The sequence below is a fragment of the Camelina sativa genome, chromosome 17, assembly GCF_030686135.1.
Source record: "Camelina sativa cultivar CO46 ecotype springtype chromosome 17, ASM3068613v1".
In the NCBI taxonomy this organism is placed as follows: domain Eukaryota; kingdom Viridiplantae; phylum Streptophyta; class Magnoliopsida; order Brassicales; family Brassicaceae; genus Camelina; species Camelina sativa.
Window position 1 is genome coordinate 32,048,222 of NC_141896.1, and position 22,427 is coordinate 32,070,648.

Below are 22,427 nucleotides of genomic sequence, written 5' to 3' on the forward strand. Positions count from 1 at the left end.
GCCACAAATAATATATTGAGGTTTGTAACACATACCGAAGAGTGAAAGTATGCAGCTTTGGTTGAGAAGCATCAAGTAGCATCGGAGAAATTAAACTCCAACTCGCAGTATACCGGTTGTGAAGAAGGCCTCTTGTAGTAGTGATCAGACTTGAGAGGAGTATGGACAAGAGAAAAATAGATGATCCCTTGTCTCCACATTCTCACCACAAAATTCGCAGCAAATCCGTGCTCTCACATCCCATTGCCTGAGTTTATCTCCTGTTGCTAGACGGTCATGGAAACCAAACTCCTTTGTACCAGGCACATCTTGCATTGGGTTGATCTCTCTTATCTGTGCCATGTTTGTTTTGATGAGAACTTATTTGCAAAACTGTCATCTTTAGAACGCCACAGTGAGCGATCCTCCGCATCGGATTGGCTCCGTCGTGCTAACTCAAGATGATCCTCAATCTGATGATTGCAAAACTTGTGAAGTATATTACATTTGGAAAGTATATGGAAAGGAAGCTTGCTACATGTATTTATTTAACCAATTTTCTAATTATATGTGATGTTTCTGCATTTTATAGGATTTTAATTATAGTTTTTAGGTTTGTTTTGAGTTTTTTCCTAGGTCCAAGTGTGCTTTTAGAGCCCTTTTAGTCTTTTGTGAGTCTTTATAGGTCCTAGGTGACTTTGGTGAGAATCTGAGCGTTTTGGGGATGAAAACATGCATCTGGAGCCAATTGGTTGAAGACTGATCGAGCTAGTAGGCAGATGGAGTGAGAGCAGAAAAACGTTTCGGATCGACTGATCCTCGCTCGAGATCGACCAGTCCCCGTACCCGACTCAAGTTTTCCTTTTTCGTTTTAAACCGACTTTTAGGGTTTTATTTTGATATTTAAGTTAGAGGCTCGGCCTCCAGAGACATAAGCTTTATTTTTCTGAGACTATTTTGTATTGAGAGCAAAGGGAGAAGATCTCTAATCCTTCTTGACACTTTGGAGAAGATTTCTAAACCCTATTTTCTATTCTTTTGCAATTCAATTATGTTTTCTTCATCTTTGATTTGCTGTTCTTTGATTTCCATGTTTGAGTAGTTTAACTGTTGGGTTTAAAGGGGTTTATGATTCTCTAACTTAGGTTGTTAGATTTGGGAATGATCTATTGAGTTTTTCATCTATTGTTGTTCTTATTGCTTAGACTAGATTAGCTACTTAGTTTATGATCTTAGGTTAAATTCATCTAGGCATCAAAAGTATTGTTGAATTGCTGGAAAAGAATTTAGGTGAGCAAGGTGGACCTAGCCAACGAAAGTTGAAGTTGAGGCACCTTGTGAACAGATCAAACTTGAACCATTATTGCTTGCTTGGTTTGCTAGGTCCAAACGATGGTTTAGGGTTTAGTGAATTCATTGCATAGATAGTTAATGCTGCGAAAGTAGGTTAGCTTTACAACTGTGATTTGAGTTCTAGAACGGTTTCTAATGCATCCCATCTAACCACCTTAGTCCGAAATTATATCCCCATAGTCCGAAATTATTGCTTAGACTAGATTAGCTACCTAGTTTATGATCTTAGGTTAAATTCATCTAGGCATCAAAAGTATTGTTGAATTGCTGGAAAAGAATTTAGGTGAGCAAGGTGGACCTAGCCAACGAAAGTTGAAGTTGAGGCACCTTGTGAACAGATCAAACTTGAACCTTTATTGCTTGCTTGGTTTGCTAGGTCCAAACGATGGTTTAGGGTTTAGTGAATTCATTGCATAGATAGTTAATGCTGCGAAAGTAGGTTAGCTTTACAACTGTGATTTGAATTCTAGAACGGTTTCTAATGCATCCCATCTAACCACCTTAGTCTGAAATTATATCCCCATAGATTCCCTGCACCCAATATTTCTTTTTTGATTTAAAGCAACTTATTTACTTTCCTATTTTTAATCGGTTACTTAAAACACAATCTTTTTTATTGCCTTAGCTATATTTGATCTATACAATTTCATAGTGCATTGATTGGTCCCTGTGGATTCGATCCTGAAGTGTTACAACGATACCACTAGATCGTGGTGGAGTACACATTGGGTTTTAATTGACCTGTTGATCAATTTGGCACCGTTGCCGGGGACCAAAACGTTGCCTTTGAGATTCTAGATTTAAATTTAGTCTAAGATTTATTTTATTATTATTACTAATTTGTTTTTGTGTTCTTTCTCTTGTGTTTCAGGTGCATGCAAAGAAGAAGCCACAAGCCTACTGATTTGCATAATCTGAGAAACGAAGAGTTAGCCCTGCTTGAACGAGAAAACAGAAAAGCAAAAGCTAAAGCTGACAAGATGGAGGATGGACAGAATCCAGATGGTCATCAGCCTAACCCTCAAGAGGTCATTATTCCGCCTCCTCCTCCTGCACCACAAGAGCATAATGCAGCTGAGCTGAATCCACCAGCAAGACGAACTACTTTGAGGGATGAAGAAGCTCACAATAGGCTATTTGCGAATCGGTCTGCGATTCAACCTCCTGCTCCTGCGAGACAAGATTATGAGATCAAGCATAGCCTGATCAATTTGGTCCAGAATCGTGTGTTTAATGGATTAGCATCAGAGAGCCCTCTGGACCATATTGAAGCTTTTGAGAGATTGGCTAGTACGACTAGGTCTAATGGAGTTCCGTATGATTACCTCATGCTGACTTTGTTCCAATTCTCTTTAGGAGATAAAGCATTGAGATGGCTAAATCTCTTGGACCGAGGATCACTTACCACTTGGGAGCAGTGTAGAGAAGCGTTTTTAAACCACTTCTACACTAAGTCATGATCAGCTATGTTAAGGAGCAAGATCACTACCTTCTCACAAGGTGGTACAGAGTCTTTTTGTGAAGCGTGGGAGAGATTTAAGGAGTATATGAGGGACTGTCCTCATCATGGCTTTTCACAAGAGAATCTTATGAACATCTTCTATGGAGGAATTGACCAGAAGTACCAGATGGCACTCGATACTGCCAGCAGAGGAGATTTTTCTACTAACACTGCTGCTGAAGCAAACCTCTTGATCGAAAACCTTGCAGCGAGTAATAGCAATCATAGCCATGAGTATGATCGTTCTGTGCGTGTTGTTAGCTCCGTGAATACAGATGTTATTAAGAGTCTCACTGCGAAGGTAGACCTTCTTTTGAAGAGAGATCAACAAGCTGTCAACATGTGCGACGGGCAGACAGGTGCGTATCAGCAAGTTGGTGTAAATTCAGGGTTTGAGGGGACAAAGGAGCTGAACTGTGTAGGAGGACAAGGGAGCTATCAGAATCATGGGTTTAATCAAAATTATAGAAATCATCCTCATCTCTCCTACAGAAGCACCAACGTTGAGAATCCTCAAGATCAGCTGTATCCTCCACATAATCAACAAGGTAACTTCCCACAAGGAATTCAGAACAAAGGTGCTGGATTTAATAGCTCAAATGTCCAAGGATACCACGCCCCATATACAACTCCACAAGATAACAAACTCGAATTGATGATGCAAGCACTGTTGGAGGGCCATAAGAAAAGTTATGCAAAGATTAATGTCAAGATTGATAGCATGTACAATGATTTGAATGGGAAATTTGAGAGGTTGAGTTCATGTGTTGATTCCATTGATAAGAGAGTCTCTGCTATTTCTTCTAGCTCTAAGAACAAAGAGTCATGCTGTAACAACCTGTCCCGTTGACCCCACTAGCCCACCGCTAGCTTGCCCCCATAGGCCTGAAGCTGGCCCTGCAGGGCATCGATCCTAACCCCTCACTGGGCAAATGAAACTATTCATCCAAATCCACAGTAGGTTATTGGTGCGCCAGGCGTTCCTCGAACCCTGGTCCCCACCCTTTAACAACCTTCCCACAGGACAAGTTGCCACCAATTGACTTGCAGATCAATTGGTGGCAACTTGTCCTGTGGGAAGGTTGTTAAAGGGTGGGGACCAGGGTTCGAGGAACGCCTGGCGCACCAATAACCTACTGTGGATTTGGATGAATAGTTCCATTTGCCCAGTGAGGGGTTAGGATCGATGCCCTGCAGGGCCAGCTTGGGGTCCGTTGGGGTGGCTAGCGGTGGGCTAGTGGGGTCCACGGGACGGTCCGTTGGGGCAGCTAGCGGTGGGCTAGTGGGGTCCGCGGGACGGGTTGTCACACATGCAATGCTATAACACTCCATGGTGGGATCGAAGATGGGCTGAGTTGTGCTGTGATCAACGCATGTTTGGCTTCCGCAGGGACGGGATTGATCAATCCTGAGACTAGACCAGCCGGTCCCATCCATTCTATTAATTCGAGTTTGATCCCTAGAGAAGTTGGATCGACCGATCCCCCTTATAGATCGACCGATCCGTCAATGACACAAAACCAGTTTCAAAAAGTCTCAGATCGAGCGCTCCACGTCTAGACCAGTCGGTCCCTGTTGCAGCTATGGGAAAACCCAGCTCAGTTGTTCCTGATGCAGAGTCCAAGGAATCACTTCTTGTGGAACCAAAGCCCTATAGGCCACATATTCCTTTTCCAAGAAGACATTTGAAGAAACCTCTGGATGAAGAGAAGTATGGTCGGTACAAAGAAGCTATAAGTGAGTTCATCGCTGACATTTCCTTTACAGAGGCAGTAAAGCACATCTCTTTGTTTAAGAAGGTTTACAATGATGTTGTGGTTGAAGAAAAGGATTTGGTGGAGGTTAAGGCATTTTTGGCTCAAGAGAAGAGTATTCATGCTCCATCTTTGAAAAGACTACCCAAGTTAGAAGACCCAGGAAGATTTGTTGTTCCATGCTTCATCCTAGGAGTGAACTTTGAGGATTCCCTTTGTGACACTGGATCTAGTGTGAACGTGACGTCTAAGGCTATTGCAGAGAGGTTGGGGATTGATGATATAAAGGCTTCTAAGGTCTCTCTAAAGTTTGCAAATGCTGTCACCACGACTCCACAAGGCTTCATTAATAATTTAGATGTTCAAGTTGGGAGTTGCTTGGTTGCTACAGATTTTCATGTTGTGGAAATGAGCGGGGGTTCTGTTATGCCTTTGATTCTTGGGGGACCTTTCCTAGCAACAGTAGGAGCAGTTGTTGACTTGCCTAATAAGAGGATCACTTTCTCTAACATTGATAATAAAGTCTTCTACAACGCAATCACTACAAATGAAGCTATACGACATGGCTCTTGTCTAGTTGTAGAACATGAGAAGGAGGTGGATGTCATGATAATGGGAGAGAATGCTGATAAGAATGAGGTCAATGAAGTCATGGATGGAGACACTCATTCTTCTGAGAAGAGGTCTAAGAAGGTTAAGAAGAGAGACAAGCCGAAGATAGAGACAGTAATACCAGCTCTTCACATAACCTTGGTACTCCAGAAATATGTTAGAGACACCTTTGAGTACAAGGTGAAGTGCAAAGGAATATCTCGGCCTTTCTCTAAAGTTAAAGCCATCCTTACTCTGGAGTTTAAAGAAAAAGGCCAAGAAGCAGTGGATGGTATGTTGAAAAAGATTTCGAAGCTTAAGCTGACGAATTGGAGAGCTTGTTCTGATATGAGTTCTCATCCTCCCATCACTTGAGACCTGAAAACACGGTCAAGCTATAGACCTTAAACAAGCGCTTATGGGAGGCAACCCATGGGGTTTGTGCTGGCTTACCATTTTCTTTTTATTTGTCTTAGGATTTTGGTTTTGTTTTTAGGATTTATTATGGTGAAATCACGTCCGGTGTTAAGTGTTTTCAGGAACAGGTTCCAAACGCAGAAGATGCGAAATTTTTTGTTCCATGAGCTTAGGATCGATCAGTCCTCCTTAAAGATCGATCGATCCCGTTGGTTTCTGCGGGTATCTCCAAGTTCAATAATGTGACAGATCAGTCGATCCCATTATGAGACTGATCGGTCCCCACCCTTGCCAACACCACTCCAACACCAGATGTGAGATCACCGGTTTTTCATTCTTTTCCTTTCTTTTTCTTTTTCAATTTTCTTATTTTCTTTGTCGGAGGTTCCTTTTTCTTGGCTTTGCTTTCACACCGGGACGGTGTGAAGTAAGTCCGGGGGAGGGATGTCTCTAAGTTACTAATGTCGTTTTCTTTGGTTGTTTTCTTTTTGGTTTTTCTTTTATTTGAGTCATTTTGTCAAGTCTAAAAAAAACGAAAAAAATTGGGAAACTATGATCATTTCTAGGAATCTTTTGCTTTGAACTAACACTCTTATGATTGCTTTAGTACTTTTGATTTTTGAATGAAGCTTGGAATGAACATGAGCAGTCTCAACACGCCCCAAAAGACCCTCACCAAAGAGAACACTAAGCTGATTCGATGTTGTCTCTAGCTTTGTAAGGACTTAACCGGATTTAACTTCTTGCCTTGGGACTTGGTATACATCGAACAAGACTCCTCCCTTAAGGCTTACAAGACATGCATCTCCTCGCAAAGTATGTTACCCCTCTCTCTTCCCTTCAATACTCAGTAAAAAAAAAACAAAACAAAACAAAAACAAAGGGAGAAAAAGGATATAAGTAATAAAGAAGTGAACCGAGGGTTGTGCGTAAACCCGTGCATCATTCGGAGCTCATGGAAATCTGTCCGCAAGAAAGAGCAAATGATTGATAAAAAAAATACAATGATACCCTAGAAAATTAGGGAGAAATCAATTCTTTGGAAGTGAGAAAAGAGAGAGGAAAGGAAGCATATGTAGGAAGTTTTGGGCAATAAAAGGTTGAAGGAGTCAATAAGTTCGGTGATCGATATTCCCTTGGTGAGACCGCACATTTTCATTAATCTGATTTAGAGAGACGACAATGGGGATGCTGAAGGTTCTTTAAGGTTGTTGAGTTCAGAGTAGGGAGTGTTGATCCTAATCATGGGCAGAGTACAGAAAGTAGTTCTTAATTTGATTTGATGAAGAGTGCAAAGCAGCGGTTCCAAAGAATATGTGAGTTTCCACTTTCAAACCTTTTCTTTGTTCTTAAGTTTTTGTCTGTTCTTGCTTGAGGACAAGCAAAGATTCAAGTCCGGGGGAATTGATGTGTCTGCATTTTATAGGATTTTAACTATAGTTTTTAGGTTTGTTTTGAGTCTTTTCCTAGGTCCAAGTGTGCTTTTAAAGTCCTTTTAGTCTTTCGTGAGTCTTTACAGGTCCTAGGTGACTTTGGTGAGAATCTGAGCGTTTTGGGGATGAAAACATGCATCTGGAGCCAATTGGTTGAAGACTGATCGAGCTAGTATGCAGATGGAGTGAGAGCAGAAAAACATTTCGGATCGACTGATCCTCGCTCGAGATCGACCAGTCCCCGTACCCGACTCAAGTTTTCCTCTTTCGTTTTAAACCGACTTTTAGGGTTTTATTTTGATATTTAAGTTAGAGGCTCGGCCTCCAGAGACATAAGCTTTATTTTTCTGAGACTATTTTGTATTGAGAGCAAAGGGAGAAGATCCTCTAATCCTTCTTGACACTTTGGAGAAGATTTCTAAATCCTATTTTCTATTCTTTTGCAATTCAATTATGTTTTCTTCATCTTTGATTTGCTGTTCTTTGATTTCCATGTCTGAGTAGTTTAACTGTTGGGTTTCGGGTTTCAAAGGGGGTTTATGATTCTCTAACTTAGGTTGTTAGATTTGGGAATTATCTATTGAGTTCTTCATCTATTGTTGTTCTTATTGCTTAGACTAGATTAGCTACTTAGTTTATGATCTTAGGTTAAATTCATCTAGGCATCAAAAGTGTTGTTGAATTGCTGGAAAAGAACTTAGGTGAGCAAGGTGGACCTTAGCCAACGAAAGTTGAAGTTGAGGCACCTTGTGAACAGATCAAACTTGAACCTTTATTGCTTACTTGGTTTGCTTGGTCCAAACGACGGTTTAGGGTTTAGTGAATTCATTGCATAGATAGTTAACGCTGCAAAAGTAGGTTAGCTTTACAACTGTGATTTGAGTTCTAGAACGGTGTCTAATGCATCCCATCTAACCACCTTAGTCCGAAATTATATCCCCATAGATTCCCTGCACCCAATATTTCCTTTTTGATTTAAAGCAACTTATTTACTTTCCTGTTTTTAATCGGTTACTTAAAACACAATCTTTTTCATTGCCTTAGCTATATTTGATCTATACAATTTCATAGTGCATTGCTTGGTCCATGTGGATTCGATCCTGAAGTGTTACAACGATACCACAAGATCGTGGTGGAGTACATATTAGGTTTTAATTGACCTGTTGATCAATATGTTAGATAATAATCTTCTTTGGTTCACCAAGTTCTCTAATCTTTGGCTTAGATTAAATTTGTTTCATGAATATATAAACACGTTGGGCATAACTCGTACCAAAAGCTAGTTCTAAGGAAAAAAAAGTTGCCACCTTCTTTCTTTCTTTCCTAGTCTTTAATTGCTAAACTCTCTCTATTTTCTCTCAGACACAGTTATCAAGACACCTTCCGCAACCAAGCTTCCCGGCGCCGGTGAGGCTTTTGCCCGCCGGCGTCGGGATCAAATCGTTCAATCTCTTTCTCAGCTCTTCTCTACAACCTTTAGTGTAGCCTTTTCTAAGTTTTTTCCCTAATTTGCTCTCTTTTTTAACCCTTCCCAAACCCTAATAAAACCTATCTCGAATCACACCAACAAAAACCGTATGTGTCTGCCGATCTGCCACTCATCAGAGAGAATCTCTTTACAAAGTTCGGGCACCAATCTTACTCCTTCCGCACCGTGACTCTTTCAAGCGGAACTAGGATTTTCCCCAGTGGACCTAGATTCCATCGCCGATCCAAACCGAGGTCACCGGCTGTTCCCGTCGATCTTTCAATCACCGGAGATGCGCTTTGTAGCACAAACCCCTCCATTACTCTTGGGAAGCCGCCACATCTTTGTTTCAACTTGGCAATCGGTTACAAAGTTAGGATTCTCCCCAGTGGACATAACTACCAATGGCGTTTTTACCACGGTTACCGCATGATGCCGCCGCTCTCTCACTCACCAGAGAAGTCTCCTGCACCGCAGATCTCTCTGCAGTTCTCGGACGGCGACCTTTCTCGACAATCTGTGCGGCTCCTCCTTCTGAAACTAGGGTTTTCCCTAGTGGACCTAGTTTTCAGCTTAGGCCCATTAAGTAAAAAAAAGCCCTGAGGCCATCCAATCTTAGCAAATATGCATCAATAGCAACTCAAAGCCCAATTCCTCACCGCCTATGAATCGCCATTGCCATGATCTGTCCTATTTCCCGATAACCAATGGTCGAAGACTCCACCGGCGAAAGGTAACACCAGCTATGTTTTGGCTACTCATACATCCTATACAGAACCTGGCTTTAGATGTTTTTTGGGGCTTGCGGTTTGAGTATAAATCAATACGGTTCCTTAGTCTATGCTTCTTGATCTGTTCTAGCATTAGTGATAAGCTTGGCTTTGAATTCTTTATGTTCATTGACGAGTATCACTTAAGCTGGTCACCTGATGATTCCAAGCATCCTTTCCGCACCATTGCTATCACTCGAATCCTAGACCAACTAATTTTTAGTGTGAATTATCGATATGATCCAACCCTTATGCTTTGGATGGTAAAGCAACATTGTTCCGACTTCAAAACCATAGTCTCCCAGATCTTCGCTGCATTGCTACCATGGATACTCTCCCCGGTGGACTCCAAAGCAGCGATTGTAATCTCAACGTCTCAGCGTCCTTTGACCCAGACCAACCAACCGTCCATCGAACTTTTCGAGAGTGGTCTATCGACTTACCATGATCTCACATGTGCTAAGGAGCTTTCACGCCCTTTGTTCACAGCTCTCTTGGATTTACAGTTGATGTACTATCTTTTTACTCTTTTGGCATTGGAGAATGCCTTTGTCTGTATTGCTTTAAACCTTGAAACCTTTGCTGTTTGTTCTTGTATCTGTGGCTACATTGAATGAATGAAAGCAACTGTTTGACAAACCAAAAAAAAGGAAAAAAATTTGCCACAACATACGTATATATTGCCCAAAAAATATTTTGTTTTTTCCCATGTAGGACTCTAGTAGAATACATCATAATAATCTATGTTAGTCCACAGAGACTTAACAGTTGTAGATAATATACATATATAGGCTTTTTCATTATGTTTAAGAAACATTTCCTTATCAAGCGTACTATGGGGGGCAAATTATATGGTGTCAGAATCAGAGCCCGCACCGCATGTGACTGATTATAATTCATACTATTGGTGCAAATCCATATTTGGATAAGCCAGAACAAATTATCATTGTGATCATAATCAAATGCTGAAAAGTTCTTTTAAAAGTGTTAATATGTTTTCTTATCTAACATATATAAATACTTTTCAATGAATCATGGGGTTTAGCTTCTTTTTTTTTTTGATGATTAGGAAGTTGTTAGCTAATATAGTACATGATGGTGTTCTTGTAAAGACAACACAGAAAATGCTATTAACAACATACCCCTTGAGATTTCCATCTTCATCTTATATGCAAGCGTTATCTCTACTGTTGTTATCTCGATGTGGTGGCCAAAAAAAAAATTAGAAGTATTCTACATAGGGTGATGATGCTTACCATATACATTCTCTCCTTATAAACATAGGATTTGAAAATGAACTTCTAGCAGTATACATCAAAATTTTGGAAGTGAGCCGTCGTACGCTGAATGATGGCATCGGGCCAGACAAGAGTGATTTTACTTCGAACTAAACTAAGTAGGCATATATACATGCACACAAAGAAAAAGAAGATGATTTCAGGTTTAGTCCACCACACCAATAGAGAAAAGGTTAATTGGTTGACACCACAAGCTAATAGCCTAATACATTAATATAACTTTATATATATATATATTAATAAGTTGACTCATTCTCCGTTTTAAGTTTACCTACGACTATATATATATGTATATATATATATGCGTCACCAGATTGACGTCGAACTTTACCTAGTACACGGAAATGTGTACCATGGTTCCAAGTAGTGGCAGATATTAAGATCTTAAAAAGTATAAAATATGGTTAATAATCAAATAATTAACTTATTAAGCGGGAACAAATATTTTCAATTTTAGAGCATATATTGACTCATATAATAATTTCTTCCGATAGTTTCAACTGAACTGTATAGACATTTTTTTGTAACTTTATCAGTTAATCGCAATAACTCTCGTCAAGTTAATACCTCAATAAATTATTATATATGTATTTGGTCTCAATTTATATTTTCCATGTTAATTAATATATTGATAAGTATATATATATATATATATAATATCATAGCCTAGTATTAATAAATTATAAAGGTTATACTGTGTATTATTTTGAATGTCTGATTGTTTTTGTTTCTTATACTTATGTTGATAAAAGTTTATATTCGATTTTCTTTATTTATTTTTTGCTATATCTCTGGTTATTCTATTTTATAGATACATTCTTTGACATGTATACAACTACAAGTCTCACTTTCATCTTTCATAATCACTATATATTTGATTATTCTGATATCAAATCTTTACAGGAATCACTATAATATTAACACGTTGTACCCAGTTTACCAAAGAGCATTATTCCCTTCAACGGTCTCGAATTTTTTCCTTTTGTTATTATTGAATGTGATGCTGCTTTACAAAGTACTTGGCCACATTATGATTTCGTCCAATGTGTAGTAAGCACATCACACTCTTTTTGAAGTTGACCTGAAGGTTGAACTGAAGATGGATTGAGTTCACATTTTGTTAACTTTTTTTCTTTTTTCTTTTCTGTTTACATGTAGATTGATCCCAACGATCTACCATTCTCCTATCAAATGAACCCCCTTTTGTCTACGATTTTCTTTTGTTTAGCATTTATTTCTTCTTTTTTTTTTCAAACAGAATTTATTTCTATTCGTAAACATGTGTTCTTTATCCGAATTCGCTTTCTGCAAATATGACTATGTTAGTGAATCCTGCGTTGGGGAAGAAACCGCTGGATATATCGAAAACAGTGACCAGGATGACGACGTTATCTATGATTATGCTCCAGCAGCATGAGTGCATCATCTGCGTTACTGCGTTCGATAATTGGTTTGGATCAGTTTTATATACACCATTCATAATTTTGTATTTCTCTTCTTCTTTTAATGATTTTGTGTACTTAATTATATTAATCATATTGACCAAATGAATCCTCTCAATCTCTTTTCAATTTCTTTTTTTCACTGAAATAAATATACGTAAGACCTATATACGAATATACAGTTCACAATATCTTTGCCATTGGTGCCGGTGTTACGAGAGTACGAACACAAAAAAATTGTTATATAGAAGAATTCTGCCTCTCATGAACATTCATTTCCTACAATAAGACAATATTAAAATGAGGTCGATCTCTCCTTCTTGTAAGATAAAACATGCATATGTGATTTGGGAAGTTATTCCATGTGTTATTCTTATTCATTGTGTTACGAAAAGGCAAAGTTTCTTAATTTATACATGAGTTTCAAAAATCAATATTGAGAAACTCATGTATTCTCAAAAATAAAATTAAGGAATCTTGAAATTCTATGTAAACTTACTTAAGAATTTTGTTTTTTTTTATAGTATGATTTATAACTGAAAGTCGCACAAAATTTACCTAAGACATTTGATACATATATACTAACATACCAATGCCATTTAACATATAACGTAATTACGTAAGTATCATCTTACATATTTTATCAAAGTTTATACATCATGTAATTGATAATAATAATTATACTAGGATATATCCCGTGCTTTAAGCACGGATCAACATTTTTAAAAAAAATTATAATGTAATAATAAAAATTATTGTTTTATTTTTTAAAAAATTATTTTGTTTGAGATAATATTTATTTTTAATTGTTATATAAATCTATTAGTCTATTTGAATACTAATTATTTTAGAATATTATAGTATTTTATTTTTGACGTACTATTACAGTTTTATATTGTTTATTTGTTGTATTTGCATAATATTTTGTGAAATATAAAATAGTAATTTGAATATTATAATTGTGAGTAAATAAAAATTATTAATTTATCATCAATATAAATTTAGTTTTACCAACCTGCCAATATGAAAATTAAAACACACATTTTCATACATTGAGTAATTATAAGTATTATTTGAAAGTTCTAAACAATTTAAATCACAACATATGCAGAAAAAAATTTATTTTACAAAATTTAAATCACAACATATGCAGAAAAAAATATGCATTTTATTAATTATAAGTATTATATGAAAGTTCTAAACAATTTGTAAATAAAATAAAATAAAAATGATAGGAGAATCATAATTTGAAATCTTAACAAAATCTTCGAATTTAGTCATTAAAAATAATTGTATTGTATACTTGGATATAAAATCTTAGTTTTTAAAATTCTGATTGGTTTATATATTTTTTAAAAAAATAATTAGTATTTTCGTCCATAATTTATTAGAGATAGAAAATATTTTTTTTAAGATTTTTTTAGATTTTTTAATATTTGATTTGTGAGTGTTTTTTATTTTTAATTTAATTATATTTATTTAAATTAGTTAATTAAACTTAATTAATTTTTTCTAATGGCAATTGAATGTAATTTTTTACACATTTTAAGGTTAGTTTCATATTTGTACTTCTCAATTAATATAGTAGGATGCAATAAAATACATCCTACTATATTAACATAAATTTGATTGCCATAATTAACATATTTAACATTTTATTTAGGTCTACATATATATACTTGACATTCAATAAAATTGATGTGTAACTAGGTTTAGACCCGCACGTACGTATGGGGTTAATTTCAAAAAAAATCATTTGTAATCAGATTTGCAATATCTAATGTATATACAGATTATTTTTGCAACCCTATTTTTAGTAGGGTTGGACATTCGGGTAACCCGTTCAGGTTGGGGTATTATCCGATCAGGTTTGGTTAAACGGGTTTAGAAAAATAGAACTTATTGAATATTTTTTGATATATGGATTCGGTTTAGTTCGGGTACTATTGGCTTTGGGTTGGTTCGGATTACAAATTTGAGCTACCAAGTACCCAAAAATAATGACTTGATATAGCATTTATATTATAACTTTGTTCTGTAAAAAAGACATAAGAGTGTATGTAAAAAAATATAAAAATGATACAAATATTTCGGAGTGGATGTAATTCATGTTTCGTCTTGTACCTGAATTCTAGTTGTATAGAGAATGCATTTCTAATAGTGAAGATTCTCGATATATGACATTTCCAATATTAGATAAAAAAAATTATTTCTGATTGGAAACGGGATGGAAAGAATACAAAATTACCAAAATACCGTTTAGGACAAACACAAATATAGTTCATAGTATATTTCTATATCATATAATAAAACAATATTGCAAAATTAGTTGGCTTTTTTATTCTTATTATTTTATGTCTGGTTCATCTATATTGCATTATATTTCTTTGTTTTAAAATTTTTAATATTGTAAAACACACCTTAATGCCTTTTTAAAAAATATGTTACATATAAGATTGTAATCGTCAATATAATTCAAAAATAAAATAATGTTTTCGAGAAAAATAAATAGATAAATTAGTTCAAAATAAAATAATATGGTTAGATATAATAATTATTTATAATATGTTCTAAATGTATATTTTAGTTTATACAGTTACAATTTTGATTAGTGGAATATATTTAGTTATGTTGTGAATTATAATCAAAATACACTTAACTTATGTTTGTAATACTTTGTAAGGTAAACAAAAAATAATAAAGAGAGAGAGAGGGAGAGAGCAGCCGAGAGAGAGAGAGATTTTGAGAGTGTTTTTGATCAAAGAAGAACTTATGTATGTCATTCTTATTATACAACTCCTATTTATAGTGCATTACAAAACACATGAGTCACTACCTATTAGTTGTGGTAATGACAAGTGGAAGTTGGTGTAATATTACAAAAACAAGTGTCCTAACATGTGTCTTGTGATGGATTAATCACAATTCTATTTCATAATACTCCCCCTTGATTATCCATTACCATTGACGAGTTACGTACTACCTCATTAAAAACCTTGTCACGGAAAAACCCATTGGGATAAAAACCATGACAAGGGAAAAAGAGTATAGTAATGTAATCTCCCCCTCGAAAAGATATGTATGATCCTTCTTCATAAATCTCGTAGATGACGCATTCCAATACTGTGAATATGCTTTCTGAATGTGGTAGTCAGAAGCGCCTTTGTGAATAGGTCTGCTGCATTGTCACTTGAGCGGATATGTTGGATATCAACTTCCTTCTTTTGCTCGAGTTCTTGAGTGTAGGAGAAAAATCTTGGAGGTATATGCTTTATTCTATCGCTCTTGATGTAACCTTCTTTGATTTGGGCGACACAAGCAGCATTGTCTTCGAATAATGTTGTTGGCTCTTTCTTGGTGATTATTCCACTTGATTCTTATATGTGGTTAGTCATTGATCTGAGCCATACACATTCCCTCGATGCTTCATGAAGAGCAATTATTTCTGCATGATTTGAGGAAGTGGTGACCAAAGTCTGTTTCTGTGAGCGCCATGAGATTGCAGTTCCTCCAATTGTGAAAACATATCCAGTTTGCGATCGGGACTTATGTGGATCTGATAAATATCATGCATCTGCAAAACCAACTAGACCAACCAAAAAGTTTCTAGGATAGAAGAATCCCAAATCAATCGTACCTTGAAGATAACGGAGAATATGTTTTATCCCATTCCAATGCCTGCGAGTAGGGGATGAGTTGTATCTTGCAAGTAGATTCGTAGCAAATGCAATATCCGGTCTAGTGCAATTTGCAAGATACATGAGTCCACCGATAGCACTCATATAAGGTACTTCGGGACCAAGTATTTTCTCGTTATTTTCACAAGGTCTGAATGGATCACTATCGACATTCAGAGATCTATTGACCATTGGAGTACTCAAAGGAGTCGCTTTGTCCATATTAAAGCACTTTAAAATCTTTTTCGTATAATTTGATTGATGAACAAATATTCCATCTTGGAAATGCTCTATTTGAAACCCGAGACAGAATTTAGTCTTTCCAAGATCTTTCATTTCAAACTCTTCCTTCATATGAGTTCTCGCATCATCAATCTCCTTTTGAGTTCCAATTATATTCAGATCATCAACATATACAGCAATGATCACAAATCCCGATGGAGATTTTTTTATGAAGACGCATGGGCATATTTCATTATTTACATACCCTTTCTTCAATAGATATTCGCTTAAGCGATTATACCACATGCGCCCGGATTGTTTTAATCCGTAAAGTGATCGCTGTAATTTGATCGCACAAATTTTATTAGACTTAGAGTCTAATGCGTCAGGAATCTTAAATCCTTCTGGGATTTTCATGTATATATCATTATCCAATGATCCATATAAATATGCTGTCACTACATCCATAAGGTACATTTCTAAATTCTTAGGAGCCGTTAGACTCATTAAGTACCTGAATGTAATTGCATCCATGCCGGGAGAATATGTTTCTTCATAATCAACTCCAGGTCTTTGAGAAAAACCTTGTGCAACAAGTCGGGCTTTATATCTTGTGATTTCATCTTTCTCATTTCTTTTTCGTACAAATACCCACTTGCAACCAACAGGTTTTAGATCTTTAGATGCAGTGACAAGAGGTCCAAAGACATTTCTTTTATTGAGGGAGAGCAACTCAAGTTGTATAGCCTTTTTCCATTTCTCCCAATCAGGCCTTTGTTGGCATTCTGATACGGACCTTGGATCTGGATCATCTTTTTCATGATCGATCACTTTAGATACAGAAAAAGAGAATATTCCATCATCATCATCGATTTCATCTCTACACCATAACATCCCATTTTTGGCATAGTTAATAGAAACCTCATATTTTTCTGTCTCATCCTGAGGACTTTTCTCTTTATTTGGTTCTTCCTGAACCTTTTCATCTCCCATTTTCTTTTTCTTTCGGGGATTTTTATCTTTAGAGCCCATTGGCCTCCCCCTTTTCAATTGAACCTTAGGTTCATTAGCTTTGTTTCCATCGAGTTCCTCTCAAGGAATTTCAACTCTTGATGGTGCATTTGCAGCGGGGATATATGACTTTGTCACCCTTTTTGTATCGATGAACGCATCTGGCAATTGATTTGCCAAACTTTGTAAATGTACAATTTTATGAACTTCCAGTTCACGTTGATTAGTAGGAGGATCAAGATATAACAAAGATGGTGTATACCATGTAATATCTTTTGGTACTTGTTTAATTCCTCCCCCTAACGCTGGCAATTCATCTTCATTAAAATGGCAATCGGCAAAACGTGCCGTAAACATATCACCAGTTTGCGGTTCAAGATATCGAATTATACTCGGTGATGCATAACCGACATATATGCCCAATCTCCTTTGTGGCCCCATTTTTGTTCTTTGCGGTGGGGCTATAGGAACATAAACCGCACATCCAAAAGTACGGAGATAGGATATGTTTGGCTCTTGGCCAGATGCTAATTGTAAAGGGGAATATTTATTATATGCGCTTGGTCGTATTTGGACCAATGCTGCAGCATGCAATATAGCATGACCCCATATAGAAATTGGGAGTTTTGTTCTCAATATTAACGGTCTAGCAATGAGTTGTAGCCGTTTAATCAAAGATTCAGCCATGCCATTTTGTGTAAGAACATGAGGAACCGGATGTTCCACATCGATTCCTATTAACATACAGTAGTCATTGAAAGCTTGTGAAGTGAATTCACCGGCGTTATCAAGCCTGACTTTCTTTATGGCATAATCAGGGAATTGAACTTTCAACCTGATTATTTGGGCAATGAATTTTGCGAAGGCCGTGTTTCTTGTTGTCAATAGACACACATTTGACCATCTACTAGATGCGTCAATCATTACCATAAAATAACGAAACGGCCCGCATGAAGGGTGGATAGGTCCACATATATCACCATGTATTCTCTCTAAGAACAATGGTGATTCATTCCCAATTTTGGCTGGCGATGGCCGAATTATGAGTTTTCCTTGAGAACATGCATCACATGAAAACTCATCAGATCTAAAAATCTTTTCGTTCTTCAATGGATGACCATTGGAATTTTGCACAATTTTTCGCATCATGACTGAACCAGCATGTCCAAGTCTTTCATGCCATATCTTAAATGTACTAGTAAACTTAGAGTTTACTGTAACATAAGATACAAAATTATTTATTTTTGTGCAATACAATCCAGAGGATAACATTGGTAATTCTTCTAATATATGTTTCTCCTCAGATGTTATGCAAAGATATTCAGTGCCATTCTTATTCAGAGTCTCTATATGATATCCATTTCTTCGGATATCTCTGAAACTAATCAAGTTTCTATGAGACTTGGGGCAATATAATGCATCAATTTCAAATTTTGTTCCCCTTCGCATTGAAAAACTAGCTTTTCTAGAGCCTATAATAATCTTTGCATTACCACATATAGTGCTCACGCTTCTAGCGGAGTCTTTTATTTTGAGAGAGGAGAAATATTTTTTCTCTTTAAGTATTGAGTGCGTTGTAGCACTGTCTGCTAGACACATATCTCCATCCTCAATCTCAAAATTTGACATTTTCTGAGATAAAATATTTATAAAATAAACATTAATAAAATAACATAAAGTCTTACAAAAAAGCTTATCATATATTACAATAAAACTATTATCCAAAAAGACATTTTATAAACATAAAGTACATATCCAACTATGACAAAGCATATCATGGCATATAGGCCTTATTCGCATGATTTTCCGTTTTCATTATCAACGAGAAAATCTGCTATATCAAGATGGGGTTCATCGTTTAGGCCATGGAAAGATGGTCCAGCTTTATCATAGATGAGGTTGGTCTCAACATCCCTTTCTTTTGCCTTTTGGGATGCTTGGTACATATCGGTCAAATGTTTTGGAATACGATAGGTCTGATACCAATGTCCTTTCATGCCGCATCTGTAACAAGTACTTTCATCTTGTTTCTTTATAACACGACCAACATTATTAATTTGAAGATGCTTGTTGGTTTTTCTTGCGTTAAAGTCATTAGGAGAGAAACCTCTTCCTCTTCCTCGTCCACGACCTCCTCCACGACCATGACCATGGCCTCGACCGCGTCCGCGTCCACGTTCTCGTCCTTGCCAATTATTATAGCTGGATGTAGCAACATTCACTTCTGAAAGTGGAGCTAATCCAGTTGGACGGGTTTGATGATTTATCATCACGAGCTCATTATTTTGTTCAGCAACATGCAAAACTTGCATTAATTCAGAATATCGAGTATACCCTCTTTCTCGATATTGTTGCTATAGGAGTACATTTGAAGGATGGAAATTTTGGAATGTTTTCTCGATCATATCATAATCGGAAACTTCTTCTCCGCAGAGAGCCATCCTTGAAGTGATTCCGAACAAAGCGGAATTGTACTCACTTACACTTTTGTAATCCTGAAACCTCAGGTTTAGCCATTCATGTTTGGCTTTTGGTAACATCACATACTTTTGGTGATCAAACCTATCCTTGAGCGCGATCCAAAGATCTGCAGGATTTTCTCTCGTGATGTATTCATTTTTTAAACCATCGTGGAGATGATGACGCAAGAACATCATGGTTCTTGCTTTTTCCTCTTCTAATCCCGTTTCTGACGGATCAATAGTTTTGAGAAGCCCATTCCCTTTTAGATAAAATTTTACATCCAGTGCCCATGTCATATAATTTTTTCCAGAGACATCAAGGGCGGCGAATTCAAGCTTTGCCAAGTTTGACATGACTACTATATAAATAATAAGACAATTTGTTAAATATAAAATTTTATGAAATAATTCTGTAAAATCTTGTTTTTAGCAATAAATATAGACTATAAAACAAAATCATAAGCTATATAATATATTCATAAATTGAAACAATCAATTTAGGAGGCATAGCCTTCCATATAATTCAAATATATAGATCTGAACATATGATCAAGGAGGCAGAGCCTACCATAATGATCAAGAATGTAGATCTAAATGATCAAGGAGGCAGAGCCTACCATTAGATCAAGAAGTATGTATAGATTTTTACTCTATAGATTATACATATAGTAACATGCATGTAAAATAATTAAATTCAAACAATTTTAACAAAACTTAAATCTTACCTCAAATTGATGATGTATCACAAATCTCTTATGCTCAAACTTGTAACGGATCGAGAGTCGTTCGTGCTGATAATGTGTTGTGAATTATAATCAAAATACACTTAACTTATGTTTGTAATACTTTGTAAGGTAAACAAGAAATAACAAAGAGAGAGAGAGGGAGAGAGCAGCCGAGAGAGAGAGAGACTATGAGAGTGTTTTTGATCAAAGAAGAACTTATGTATGTCATTCTTAGGGGGTGTTATTGAACAAGGATTTTAATAGATTTCAATTATTAGTGGATTTTAGAATTCAAAACTTTTCTAATTCATTTAACGTGATATTGTTGTCATTATTAGTGGATTTGAATGACATTACTAATGGATTTGAAAGTCATTAGATTTTATTATTTTTGAAGTTAGATAAAAATAAAATAAATTACTCATAATTATATCAAATAAAACAAAAATATGTCCGGCAATATTTTCTGGTTTTGTCGATCTGAGTTGGAGATCTGATTGGGGTTTCTTCTTGATTTATGGTGGTGGATCTCTGCTGGAGACTCTTGTTGTTTGATTCAGCTGTTAAGAGTTTTGATTTTTTGGATCTGAGATTGAAAATCAATCTTTTAGGGTTTTCTTTCTATGTGATTTCTCCCATGTTCTTCAATTAAATGAAACAAAAACAAGAGGAACAAACATCTTCAATCAAAATGAAACCAGAGATATAAGAAAAACCAGTGAAATTGTGTAAACAGTTAATTTGATAGGCAGAATCAGATTTGAGGATCTGCAAACTGTGTCAAACCCTAAAATGAAAGATCAAAGTGGTCTTTTGGCCATAACTATATTTTATTTCTTAATTCTTAGATTAATCTCTTGAATCAATTTTGAAAAAAGAGAGAAAGATAAAGAGATTGAAATACTTGAAAAATATGTGGGATTGTGTTTGTTCATCTTTTTGAAGTGAAATACGTTGAAATCTAAAATAACACCAAATCCAATGGACATTGAATAACAATGTTTTTAAAGAATTCTAAAATCCATCAAATAAATCCATAATCCAATAACAGCAGATTTTAATGTACTTTTTTAAATACCTAATTGAATAACACTGGATTCCAAAATACATCAAATTCTTTTAAAATCCATTATTCAATAACAGCCCCTTATTATACAACTCCTATTTATAGTGCATTACAAAACACATGAGTCACTACTTATTAGTTGTGGTAATGACAAGTGGAAGTTGGTGTAATATTACAAAAACAAGTGTCCTAACATGTGTCTTGTGATAGATTAATCACAATTCTATTTCATAATAAGTTACAAATTCTAGTGCTTTATATTATTTCAATTTTTAATTAAAAATGTAAAATATTTTGCTTTTCCATATATTAGTATAACGCCTTGTCGTTCTAGGGTTGTCGAGGGAGAGTTCAATTTTTCCGATATTTGGTGGAGGCTAAGTGATTTCAGTAACTCAGTTTATGCTTCTTTCAACTTTCAACCTCGTCATTGATTTCAGTAAAATCTTAAGAGAGAGTTTTCGATTTAGAGAGGGTAAGCTTCTTTCACCTCTCATCTTCGTCGTTGCTCTCACATTGAATTGAATTGTAAGAGTTTGATTGCTTAGTCGAATCTTTGATTAATTGATTATCTCATCCTACTTTGCTTACTTTATCATTATCAGAATTGGACTGTTTTTTAAAAAGACTCATCATTGCATTAGGCAAAATTGAAAGTTCTTGTAGTGTTGCTTAGTTAGACTATTCTGCATTTTTTGCCCCTTTAATACTCTCTAATCTTTGGTGATGATGATTATTCACGTTCATAGTCTTGAAATTCCCACTTACATTATCTAGCTATCAATTATAGTTGTTCAATATTCGATTAACTTTAATATTTTGCAGATTAATTATGTAGAGAAAGGCAACAACTCTTGGTACATAATTTCATATAAGGGAAAACGGATAATGATAGCAGGATTTGCCAACTATTCAGTTAGAATATAAGCACAACAAATAATTGTATAACACTATAGCTTGAATTAAGCTTATATGCATCTGAATAGAATAGGAGTCTGTGTAATCACACTTTTCTGAAACTAAGAGTCCATTTTCTTTTTACTAATTCCATAGTCATAAGTCAATTCCACTTTGATTAGCTAGAAAAGTATGAAGAAATGGTTATACATATAATTAGAGTTAGATAAAAATTTAATAACATAAAAAGGACAGATTGTTTCTTACATTGACATGTCCTATACAATCATAAAAACTTTGAAAATAATTAGATCTTTCTTAACATTATTTATTTAAAACAAAATTAGAATATCGTATACGA

At 35.8% G+C, this 22,427-nt stretch overlaps 2 protein-coding genes and 1 non-coding gene across 3 annotated transcripts; all 3 read right to left on the reverse strand.

Moving 5' to 3' along the window:
- Positions 1-2,798: 2,798 nt before the first annotated feature.
- Positions 2,799-2,905, reverse strand: LOC147924593 (small nucleolar RNA R71). Its single transcript, XR_015587933.1, has one exon. It is a non-coding gene; the product is annotated as a small nucleolar RNA R71 (small nucleolar RNA).
- Positions 2,906-18,706: 15,801 nt separating this feature from the next.
- Positions 18,707-19,228, reverse strand: LOC147924594 (uncharacterized). The gene has a single exon (XM_087496846.1). The coding sequence runs from the start codon at positions 19,226-19,228 to the stop codon at positions 18,707-18,709; it is 522 nt and encodes a 173-aa protein (XP_087352972.1).
- A 42-nt stretch (positions 19,229-19,270) lies between these two features.
- Positions 19,271-19,732, reverse strand: LOC147924595 (uncharacterized). Its single transcript, XM_087496848.1, has one exon. It carries the CDS (start codon positions 19,730-19,732, stop codon positions 19,271-19,273), a length of 462 nt encoding a protein of 153 aa, XP_087352974.1.
- Positions 19,733-22,427: the final 2,695 nt, after the last annotated feature.

Excerpts from the sequence above, each read along its gene's own strand:
- LOC147924594 (XM_087496846.1), bottom strand. The coding sequence starts at position 19,228 with ATGCAAGTTTTGCATGTTGCTGAACAAAATAATGAGCTCGTGATGATA.
- LOC147924595 (XM_087496848.1), bottom strand. The coding sequence starts at position 19,732 with ATGTCAAACTTGGCAAAGCTTGAATTCGCCGCCCTTGATGTCTCTGGA.